The sequence below is a fragment of the Salvelinus sp. IW2-2015 genome, linkage group LG8 (genome assembly GCF_002910315.2).
Source record: "Salvelinus sp. IW2-2015 linkage group LG8, ASM291031v2, whole genome shotgun sequence".
In the NCBI taxonomy this organism is placed as follows: Eukaryota; Metazoa; Chordata; class Actinopteri; order Salmoniformes; family Salmonidae; genus Salvelinus; species Salvelinus sp. IW2-2015.
This window is the reverse complement of record NC_036848.1, coordinates 22977592-22990251: the sequence shown is the minus strand read 5'-3', so window position 1 is coordinate 22990251 and position 12660 is coordinate 22977592. Positions and strand designations below refer to the sequence as shown.

Genomic DNA, 12660 nt, shown 5'->3' with positions numbered 1-12660 from the left:
GAATGCCAGCTTTTAGGTTTTTATCACCAAGTCATTGTCAGCTCAAGCTATGTCTAGTAAAACCATACACCCAGATTAGCTGCAGGGTGCTTGCGTGGAGACCATAAAACACAGCATTAGCAGGACATAAATATCTTACTGTTTGTTAAGTAAATAACTGTTACATGTCCAATAAATAAGGAGAATACATAATACATAAAACATTCAAAGGCCATTTTCTCAAAAGTGAGTTTACAAGTTTATCAACTTTAAAAGCAAAATGTAGCAAAACTGTAGTGTATGATATACCATTTTGTAGCTCTGAGTCTCTACTTCTATCCAATGTAAAAAACGAAATTAAAAATMTTGCTACATAAGACCTATTTGAGCTGGTCGGTCACATATCGCAATGTTTTTTTTATATCGCAATATTTTTTCCATGGCAAAAATGAAAACATGAATCAGAACAAACTCTTTGGTCCTTTAAAAACCTGATTTATGTAACAGTGTGCACCTCGTGGTGCAGCTTTATTTCCAAATTTCAAGAATATCTGTGCTTCCATGCATTCAGCACATGACCACTCGCACGGCAGCATTGCTCTGGCTACTAAGCAAAAACTAGTAACACAATACACTTAAAATTAAAATATTTTGTTCTGTCATCAATGGATGAATGTGCGATTTAGAAACTGATAATGGTGCATGTGACTTCAAAGAACTGAATGATGAAGAGGGTGATTTGAATTTGATTGATCTGAATGATGAGGGTGAAAAGGATGATTGAATTTAGAACAATAGTGTAATGATGATGAATTGTGGGTGTTTTTTGTGGTCTATTTTATTATGAAAGACTGGAAATGGTATATAATTCAGAGAGTCAAATCAGACAACCAGACAAGTACAACCATACAATGTGTGTAGTTCACAATGGCAAGCCTAGAGACCATGCCACGCAACAGCTTGAGAGAGACCATGCCACGCAACAGCTTGAGAGAGACCATGCCACGCAACAGCTTGAGAGAGACCATGCCACGCAACAGCTTGAGAGAGACCATGCCACGCAACAGCTTGAGAGAGACCATGCCACGCAACAGCTTGAGAGAGACCATTACAAGTCAGAATGTTGAACATACTTCATTTCAAATGACTTTACCTGTTGTGTGCTGATTTTGTCCCTATGTCGGAGGTAATCTGAGACAAAATATCCACAGGGAAGCGTTTTCAACCCTACCGTCACTAGGGCCGAGGCTAACTGAACGTTGTCCCATGCAGTCAGCTGGCAAATTTTAAAAAAGACTTCCAGCTGATTACGAGGAAACTGTGTCGGTCAACTATGTTTGGTTAGATTCGGCTATAGTTTACATATTGTGCATCACGTGCAATGCCTCAGGAGATCGAAAATACAAGTGACAGAACCTACCGGTGCCAAAAAACAAACAAACAAAATGTGGGTAAACAACACTTTCCTGTGGATACCGTATCTCTACCTCCTACCGCCAAAACGAAACAACAGCATGAACAAGACCCTTGTCTTTTTTAGGCAGACTTCTTTCAGACTGAATATCCATGGGCTAACCATGGTAACAGTCTGATGTTTTAGGCAAGCGTTGGGCCAGTAACCTAAATGTCGCTAGTTTGAATCCTAATTGCTTCAGCGTCTCCATTGATAATGTCAGGCCCTGGCCGTGACCAGACTCACTGAGGGTGTCTCAGGGGAGTTGGGATATGCAAATGTTTTCAAATCAATTTCACAGATGCATTTTAATACACACTTGTACATTTGTGAAACAAGACAAATATAAGCACCCATAACATTATTATAATAATCATACATTATTCAATCATAACTTGACACAGCGTAAATATAACCTATATTTTAGGCCTACTACAGGTTATTATTTGCATCTGACTTTCGGGCCTATTGGAAAAGCGCCTCATCTGGGCTCCAGGCATAAGCTGTCTTTCCCCCCCCCCCCCTTTACTCAGTCGGGGTCTCAACTTACTGTTGAAAGTAAGAATAGTAGAATACACAAGGTGCAAGTCAGAAATTTGGTTGTGCATCAGCAATTTTTCTCATGTTATATTACAGTCACTCAATTTTGCCATGTCAGCTAACAATTTTTGAATTGGTAAGTTAGTCTAGCCAGCTAACTAAATTTATAGTAATCATGGCCAAATACCAACCAGGCCCTGAACTCCAGGGGGCCCTCTATTGATTTTGCTAGTCACGCTCAATCAGATATCATTAACATGGCATAAGTCATGGCAAAATGTGTAGAATTGCAGGAAATGCACTTTTAAAGGAGATCTTTTTTTGGGGGGGTCAACCAAATCTAGTTTAGGGCCCCCAAAAGGGTAGAGCAGGCCCTGCACCTCACCCTAGAAAACATTTTATGACAATTGCACTGATGGTGCATGTTCAGGATTTCTTGAGAAAACACGCCCTAATTATTTACATATTGTTTGATCATCGCCCAAATGAATAATGGAGATACAACTATACTTACTCGAATGCGAAGAACAGGGAGCAGGTGCCGACGATGAGAAAAACGGTTAGATAGAAGACGCCTTTCTGCCGGGCCATCATTACGCGTCCATCGCAGCAGAAAGTGTTTTTCCCCGGGAGCTTTTCCCATTTTCGTACCTTCCTTGCAATCATTACCGCCGACATAATGACAGATTACGTTCAACTCAGTATAGTGACATATGTGTAAAGGCCACAGTATGTAGCCCAAATGACAATATTTCCTTGCCTTTCAAAACGACAATGATACGGTAAAGTCAATTGCCTTGTAACAGGCAGAATCACAACATCCGCGAGATGTTTTTTTTTTTTTTACATCTGAAACGGGCGATTCCAAATGATTCAGAAGCTCACAAATATGCCTATGATAAAAAAAAGTTTTGTTGATTTAAATCTGGTAGCCTAGTAAAGCGCCATCAATAAGCCTACAGTCCATTCAGTCTGATGCAACGAATTTCTTTCTTCGGCAATCCGCGTTAATTGCTCTGAAATGAGATGATTATGAATCACTTGTCGTTTGTGTCATACATTTTCACAAAATCCAAGCATCCATATTTTCGTCAATGAAAGTTCTCTTTTCAGTGTGGCTACCTCCTTCCAGTGCCAGAGGGCTTCCATTGTAGAATAGAACAGTAATCAGGTTCCCAAATGATCCCTTTAATAATGGAATATGTTTGAATTTTATCCAACAACTGGAGGCAGATTTTCTCGGCCCATAGGAAAGCAATCCAGTCTTGGTACTCGCATCGGGAGTGGACCTTGACCGAGTGACGTTCATACCATCTCGATAACACTGATCATACGCGCGCACCACACAGGTTTGGTTTATGATGGTTGCTATTCAATAAGTCTCATTATTAATCAAAATAAATAACTACAATAGGCCTATCTTAAATAGCATATAAATAATCGTAGCCTAAAAATAAGGTGTGTTCGCTGTGCTTTACCGCAGGATGCGAGCTTGGCTCGTACCTAATCAATGGGAGCAGAGAACACGCCTAGATTGAAATGTTTTCTCTTAAAGAGGCAGTACAGGTACAGTGAAATAGAAACGAACAAAGGAGCGTGAGTGCCCTGAAACATTGGCGTTAGGCTACGGTATAGCGTTAAAACATCCTTAATGTTCGAATTAAGTAATGACGAAAATATTCCCAGCCACAAAATATTAGCAAGTTTTGTCTTCCAGGAATAATTAATTCAATTTTTTTCATTTCTATTGTGTTATACTCCACTCCATTCTATCGTTTTCTAATGTGTTATATTCTATTATCTAGTTTATTTTCTAGGCTAGAGTGTCTTTTATCATTGTCAATCATTAAAAAAAAACATTTMGGGGCAATTATGACTGTAATATGCATTCTCCATAGAGAGCAAAGCACACATATGTATGTTAGCCCTACTCATGAACATAATATCATAGGTAGAATATCTCTATCCTTTACAGTAAAATTAGTCCATGGAAACATAGTATCAAAGGTCAACAAATAGGGGGAAATGATTATTGATCAGCATTTAGTTTAAAGTCCCCATTTTCACAACTTGGGCAAATGAGCAAATCCTTGCAGCACTTCTGGAGATCCACTGTGCAGGACATAATGCATGCTTAAAGAGCATCAGGAGCAACACCAGTGAGGATGAGAGGGTTGTAAAGGAAGTAGAGGAAGAGATGGGAGGGAGGGGGTTGGGCAGACCCCCTCCCCTTCCTCCGGAGGCAGTAAACAAGTAGAACCAGAACCACTTTGTCTCCACCATCACAGCCAGGATTCTGTCTATTTCAATCCACGCAAGAGGATCATAGGTAATATATGACTTGTCAGAGGCTGCCATGGATGAGCGGTATACAACTCAGGTTACATGTTTACTACGATATCATCATACACAGTTGTTTTCTGATTCATAATCTATCACTGGATGTCAGCCTGTAAGCTTTTGTTTTACCCTCTCCAAACAGTGGGGTYAAAACAGGCATGAATATATAATGTTTCTGTTAATTGATGTAACACAAAACAAAACAGAAAACATACTCTGGAATAGGTTATGCCACGTACACTGAGTATACAAAACATTAGGAACACCTGCTCTTTCCATGAGATAGACTGACCAGGTGAATCCAGGTGAAAGCTATGATCCCGTATGTATGTCACCTGTTAAATTCACTTCAATCAGTGTAGACCAGTGGTTCCCAAACTTTTTATAGTCCCGTACCCCTTCAAACATTCAACCTCCAGCTGCGTACCCCCTCTAGCATCAGGGTCAGCGCACTCTCAAAGTAGTTTTTTTGCCATCATTGTAAGCCTGCCACACACACACACACTATACAATACAATTGTTAAACATAAGAATGAGTGTGAGTTTTTGTCACAACCCGGCTCGTGGGAAGTGACAAAGAGCTCTTATAGGACCAGGGCACAAATATTAATATAATAATAATCAATAACTTTGCTCTTTATTTAGCCATCTTACATATAAAACCTTATTTGTTCATCAAATTGTGAATAACTCACCACAGGTCAATGAGAAGGGTGTGCTTGAAAGGATGCACATAACTCTGCAATGTTGGGTTGTATTGGAGAGAGTCTCAGTCTTAAATCATTTTCCACACAGTCTGTGCCTGTATTTAGGTTTCATGCTAGTGAGGGCCGAGAATCCACTCACATAGGTACGTGGTTGCAAAGGGCATCAGTGTCTTAACAGCGCGATTTGCCAAGGCAAGAAACTCTGAGCGCAACCCTGTCCAGAAATCTGTGAGTGGCTTCTGTTTAAATTCCATTTTCAAWGAACCCCTTGTTTAGATATCGGTAAGTGGACTGGAGGCAGGGCATGAAAGGGAGAACGAATGCAGTTGTTTGTGTCGTCTGTTTTGGGAAAATAACTGCGTAATTGCYCACTCAGCTCACTCAGGTGCTTTGCTATATCACATTTGGCATTGTRCGTAAGCTTGAGTTCATTTGCATACAGAAAATCATACAATGATGGAAGACCTGTGTGTTGTCCAGAAAAGAGCTCTAACTTCTTAATCATAGCCTCAATTTTGTTCCGCACATTGATATAGTTGCGGAGAGTCTCTGTAATCCTAGATTCAGATCATTCAGGCGAGAAAAAACATCACACAGATAGGCCAGTCGTGTGAGAAACTCGTCATCATGCAAGCGGTTAGACAAGTGAAAYTTATGGTCAGTAAAGAAAACTTTAAGCTCGTCTCTCAATGAAAAAAAAACGTGTCAATACTTTGCCCCTTGATAACCAGTGCACTTCTGTATGTTGTAAAAGCGTTACATGGTCGCTGCCCATATCATTGCATAATGCAGAAAATACACGAGAGTTCAGGGGCCTTGCTTTAACAAAGTTAACCATTTTCACTGTAGTGTCCAAAATGTCTTTCAAGCTGTCAGGCATTCCCTTGGCAGCAAGAGCCTCTCGGTGGACACTGCAGTGTACCCAAGTGGTGTCGGGAGCAAATGCTTGCACGCGATTTACCACTCCACTATGGCTCCCTGTCATGGCTTTTGCTCCATCAGTACAGATACAAACACATCTTGACCACCAAAGTCCATTTGATGTCACAAAGCTGTCCAGTACTTAAAAAATATCCTCTCATGTTGTCCTGATTTGCAGAAGAGGATGTCTTCCTTAATTGACCCCCCATAAACGTAACGGACATATACCAGGAGCTGTGCCAGGCCCGCCACGTCTGTTGACTCATCCCGCTGTAACGCATATAATTCACTGGCTTGTATGCGAAGCAGTAATTGTTTCAAAACATTTCCTGCCATGTCACTGATGCGTCGTGAAACAGTGTTGTTTGATGAAGGCATTGTCTGTATAGTTTTTTGGGCCTTTTCCCCCAGCATTGTCCCAGCCATATCTGCGGCAGCAGGAATAATTAAGTTCTCCTCAATAGTATGGGGCTTGCCTGTCCTAGCCACTTGGTAGCTCACCATATAAGACGCTTCTAGCCCCTTATTATTAATGGTATCTGTTGCTTTTATACATGTCTTGCTACTCAAAATTCGTCTTTATTGTCGCTCAATAAACTCCTGTGTCTTATTTTTCAATTTGTTATATTTTGTTTCTAAATGTCTGTGCAAGAGTGAAGGTTTCCCGCGAGAGAMTAACGGTTAATGTGATTGGATGTTAATTATTTGACTAGGCTACCTGTATTTGACATTGTGTTGTTATTTCGCTGAACACTAGATGGTTTAATTTTATTTTTGGTAGTGAAACGAGSCTACTCAGGCGAGAAAAAAACCTCACCCAAATGTATAGCCCRGTTGGAAAATATAAATGTACTGTTTGAAAATGTGAAGAATAAAAAATTAAAAAATGTGAATCACATTTTTATTTGACGTACCCCCGACGGCATTGCACATACCCCTGGTTTGGGAATACCTGGTGTAGATGAAAGGGAGGAGACAAGTTAAACAATGATTTTTAAGCCTTGAGACAATTGACACATGGATTGTGTATGTGTGCCATTCAGAGGGCGAATGTAAGTGCCTTTGAATGGGGTAGTAGGTGCCAGGCACACCGGTTTGAGTATGTCAAGAACTGTAATGCTGCTGGGTTTTTAACGTTCAACAGCTTCCCGTGTGTATCAAGAATGGTCCGAAACGACATCCAGCCAACTTCACACAACTATGGAGTCAACATGGGCCAGCATCCCTGTGGAATGCTTTCAACACCTTGTAGAGTCCATGCCCCAATMAATTGAATGAGGCTGTCCTGAGTGCATAAGGGTGTGCAATTAAATATCAGTAAGGTGTTCCTAATGTTTTGTACACTCAGTGTATATTCTTTGTACATTCAATCATTTAGTGTCTGATTACTGAACTACAATTTACATAAAACAACTCAACTTAATTTCCTGGGATATATCAATGATACTGTTGGTTATTGATATACCCCTTAACCTGTCTGTTGAAAATGTTACCTTACATAGGATGCTAACATATCCATCTAATTGGGTAGACCTTTTGTAACGACAATGATGTCATCATAGGCTACACTCTAGGCTACTTAGAACCATAAGGGTTCTTCGGGTGTCCCTGTAGGAGAGCCCTTTTTGGTTCCAGGTAGAACCTTTTCACCCTTGGATGTACCATTGTACTGTCTTTAACTATGGGAGATTCTTAATTGGGAAAAATCTGTCCTCTCCTCGACTCCTACGTCCTCCTCTCCTCCGTGACCCTGAAACCGATAAGTGGTCAAGTTGTTGAGGAGAGTGTAAATTCGTGAGTAGGCGAACAAGAGGAGTGTCCTCCTCTTCTCTATTACCTACTTCAGCACAGGACGCACAAGAGCATCCTCCCGGCCGCTAGCGCATAAGTGTTTCAACATCCGCCACACCCACTCATAATCAGCTGTTGTTTTCTCAAAGGAGAAAAGCATGCACACATTTAAAAGCGGTACGCTACTTATCCTTGTATCTATCAAATGTCTTCCACACCTAGTTACATTAGTTTTGATCAATTTACACATTTATTTTGGGATTCCACCCATTTGCCTGATGAAGCGGGAGGGGAGAAGAGTTCTCATAAAAGCGCATTTTAGGAGAGGACGGAGGAGAGGAGGCAGAAGGCGATCAAAAACAATTGAGGTTCTCCCATGTGTGTGGGTGTGAGGCTGGAATCTGATGATGTGCGTTTCCAATTTTGACCTGTGGGAGGCAACTATGTCTAAAAGTGTCTAGCGCTTCTGTGGCCTTGTCAGGTGGCTCTCTCTAGTGGTTAGACATAGTTATAACAATTCAGGACCCAGAAAAAAAACCATTTAACATACTCACTTCTTGTCCAAATTATCTTAAAATGTTAGGAATTTCTTTCAGGTTTGAGTTTCATGTGACTAAGTCCAGGTTCTCTGATGGTACAGGGAAGCTCAGGATAGCCTCACTGAACTGCAGTTGGATGACTGGTGGGTTTATATGCTGGTTAACATTGCATGTAATAATTCTTAAATGCATTGTATGTGTTACAGGAAGGCTTTAAAGTCTTTAAAGTATCCCATCCCTATGGGCAGCAGAAGCTGGGTGCCAGGTGCTTGATTGCTCAAGTGTGAGGGATTGGTGGGAAATCAGTTAAATGAGAGTGAGAGATGGATTGAGTAGCCTAGTCTCTTGACATGCCGAGGTTTGCCCGCGTCCGTTTGAACCCTTTCCTTTGCCATGCCTATTTGTATATTCATATTGGTATCATTATTTGTCGCCATCAACTGAACATAATCTAACTTGCTTGGGCTGGGCGACACAGGAGTCAGAACAGCGCTCAAGTTGGACCCCATTAAGGAGGCCTACTCTGTCTCTGAAGTAGCCTACAGTACATGTAGGCATACACAGACATCACCGGTCCTCTGACTCTCACTTTCATGCTTAAAACAGACAGGCCTAACTAGGACCCACAGACAGTGAAATTAGGTTCATCAGTAGGCTGGCTAGTCAGTTCTGTAATGTAGGTCAACTATGATCAAATTGAACTCGATGGGCGGATTGATACTGTCTGCAAACGGCGATTTCTCTGTCTGGAAACGAAGATCAATCATTGTGTTTTGGTCAGCAGTGTCTCCTCAACTTACATCTTGCTTTATTAAAGCAATATGTCAAAACAATTCCAACCAACCTATCAGAAGGTATTGTGACTCAATTACAAAATTGCTTAAATCTATAGATCTTCTCAGATTTAGACTACAGGAGGGTGATGGGCTATATGAATTAAGGGCTATGATATTATTTTGAATTGATTGTGCACATTGTTATGTTATTATGCAACATGGACTCAGGGGTAGACGTAACATATTAAATGTAATACAACACTCCAAATATAATTATTTGTTATGTTTCGGTTGATATGTATTAATCGTGGATGTCCATCATCCATTTTTTACGATAGGCACAACAAATTGTAATTTGTAACATATCTAACTATACAAAACGTAACATATCATACTCATTTGAGTGTTTCGGATTTACATTTACTATGTTACGTCTAGTCTATGAGACCAGGCTGTATTATATGTAGGCCTACAGATGTGTTTTGGTTAATGATTTTTATAGTAGGTGGCAGAATTGTACTGAAATAACATACTGCATGCATGTAATCCAAAAATAGTATCTCTGTGTGAGATGGTAATCTGGATTTGTCAAACAACGCCCAGCTAATCTTCATTTGTGCCTTTGCTTCATATATGTAACAGTTCTGTTTTTTCTTTTTTTTGTTATGAAATATATTTAATCTGCCGTTGCATAGAATCCATATTTAGCATTCAGCACATGCACAGCTGTATCTGACAAACAATGCTACAGAGCTCGCTGGGGTCTATGATCAAAAAGACAAAAACTATGACCTAATGAAAGAAAACTGTAAGGACCGACGCTGGAGTAGAGAAGCAGGTATGGGGAGTCAACGTTTAATAAGGAACAGACATGGAACGAGACAGGACCAGTGTCAGCACACGGTTACACAACAACATTCGACAATTAATCCGGAAGCGGGGAACAGAGCTGGGGACCAGACATATATAGGGGAGGTAATGACACAGGGGATTGAGTCCAGGTGAGTCCAATAATTGCTGATGCACGTAATGATGGTGGCAGGAGTGCGTAATGATGGTGAAGGAGTGCGTGATGCTGGGAAGCCTGGCGCCCGGTAGCAGGCGTGACAAAAACAACATAGATCACTGAGACAAAAGTAATAGGCTATACACTGAGTATACCAAACATTAGGAACACCTTCCTAATATCCCACAGCTATGCTGGCCCATGTTGACTCCAATGCTTCCTACAGTTGTGTCAAGTTGGCTGGATGTCCTTTGGGTGGTGGACCATTCTTGATACACACAGGAAGCTGCTGAGTGTGAAAAATCCAGCAGCGTTGCAGTTCTTGACACAAACCGATGCGCCTGCCACCTACTACCATACCCCGTTGTCTTGCCCATTCACCCTCTGAATGGCACACATACACAATCCATGTCTCAATTGTCTCAAGGTTTAAAAATCCTTGTTTAACCTGTCTCCTCCCATTGATATACACTGATTGAAGTGGACGTCAAAAAGGGATCATAGCTTTCACCTGGATTCACCAGGGCAGTCTATGTCATGGAAAGAGGAGATGTTCTTAATGTTTTGTACACTCAGTGTATTTCTTGCAGCAAATATTTGACAACAAAAATGTCGCTATGACTTTTGTTCGTATGTTTTCAAAAACGCTTGCGTTGATTTATGGGCCGATTAATACATGAATAGATGAATCTCGGAACGATTAATACATTTTTTTAACGCATTGCAAAAGTGAACGTGGTGCCGATTATAATGCTCTCTCTTTTCTGTTTCTTATCTCTAGAACTGACTATCTTCAGGCAGTGTTTTATGACAACTAAGTAGCAATATAAGTCAAAAGTCATACTTTATTGTGTGTATTGACGAACCAAAGGGCTGAGAGATATTGCTTCTCTGTCCTACATCTTTGGCATTAGGTCAATGACTTCTGGAAACATGCTTCACTTTGGCCACTAGATGTCTCTAGACACTGCTTTTATACTTATGGCAAAGTGACAAGCATTATATTATCTCTGTGGCTTATTCAGTTCATAGCCTGTCCAATTATTTTTGTTATTCAGTCATATTTTTTTACAATTGACTTGTCAACTTGTGTGCTTGTCCTGTCAATTTCAGATGACAGCCCTGTGTTTACGCCACAGGAGGCTGCTGAGGGAAGGATGGCTTATAATTTCCGGAACGGAACTAATGGAATGGCATCAAACACCTTGATGTATTTGATACCATTCCACAAATACCGCTCCAGCCATTACCACAAGCCTGTCTTCTCCAAATAAGGTGCCACAACCTCCTGTGGTCTACTCCCTCTGCACTATTTTTTGTTACGCAGATGCACACCTGGGTCGTGTTCATTAGGGCACACTGTAGCAAAATGTTTTGCAACGGAAAACGAAAATGAAACTTCCATTTTGGACAAGTCCAAGTAGTACCTCCATGTTGCAGTCAGTTGTCTTCTGTTTGGTGGCTAATGAACACATCCCTGATACTGCTCACCTGGTGAATGCAGGCATGTGCTCCCAGACACAAGAAGGTGCTTCACAAGCTTTGAAAAAGAGCTATGTTGAAACGCTTCAGCTTTTCATTAGGAAAACAGCACAATTTAAAAAATAATATCTACTTACCTTCCAGACAACCAGCACTCAAGTCTGTTTTAAAGAGCTTCATCTATGTTATTTGATGATTTTACGGAAATAATGTACTGCTTGATGTTATCAAGTGATCGATACTGTAATTACCCAGTATAAAAACGGCATAAGAAATCACACGAGGTTGGTTGCACCTTAATTGGGGAGAACGGGCTCGTGGTAATGGCTGGAGCGGAATCAGTGGAATGGTATCAAATACAGCAATTACATGGTTTCTAGATGTTTGATGCCATTCCATTTGCACCGTTCCGGCCATTTATTATGAGCCGTTCTCCCCTCAGCAGCCTCCTGTGTAAGAAATGCTGATTTAGCTGATGAATGGTTGCTATCTCTGGGTGGCAGCTATGAGCTCTAGTGTGAGAATCCTTGCCACAACCAAACTGCATGATGACTTAGTTGGAGCTGAAAAATGTATGGAAAATAATGGTTGCGTCTCAAATGGTACCTTATTCCCTATAGTGCACGACTTTTCACTAGGCTCCATAGGGAATAGGGAGCCATTTGGGATACGGCCTATGCCTGTGTTAGTGTTGGATCAGTGCAGAAAAGTTGTCCACACAAACTGTGTTCTACAAACAGCCATTTTTGACAACCATTATTTTTTTWAATGTTATTTACAACTGAGTCAGTGTACGTAGACTGCAGTTATGTCACGACGGTTAGAAATCTAGTTGAAATTCAATGGCACCCCTCAATGCCCTGCGATACAGCCAGCAAGAAACAGATAAGTGAACACAAACTGCACTGACACTGTCTATACACACACACAATTTTAATACTAATTGAATGAGTATTTTGGGACATGACTTCCAGTAACCGATGAGATTGTGAACTAACCTTTCAAAAGCTGTTAGTCTATTCAATACCAAATATGGAATGATTTGTCCCCTTACAATTTCTATTGTCATGTTTCAAAAGACATACTGACAAGGGTCAATTCTTCTGCTACACAGCTGATTCAAATA

General features: G+C 40.8%; 1 protein-coding gene across 1 annotated transcript in view; it reads right to left on the bottom strand.

Annotated features, from left to right (window-relative positions):
- The window catches only part of zdhhc9 (zinc finger DHHC-type palmitoyltransferase 9), a 48569-nt gene extending 45326 nt beyond the window's left edge, over positions 1–3243 (bottom strand). Inside the window, exon 1 of the mRNA XM_023992767.2 lies at positions 2487–3243. Within this exon, the coding sequence (XP_023848535.1) occupies positions 2487–2650 (164 nt within the window). The 5' untranslated portion in view covers positions 2651–3243. The remainder of the gene's footprint in view (positions 1–2486) is intronic.
- Between the last annotated feature and the right edge of the window lie 9417 nt (positions 3244–12660).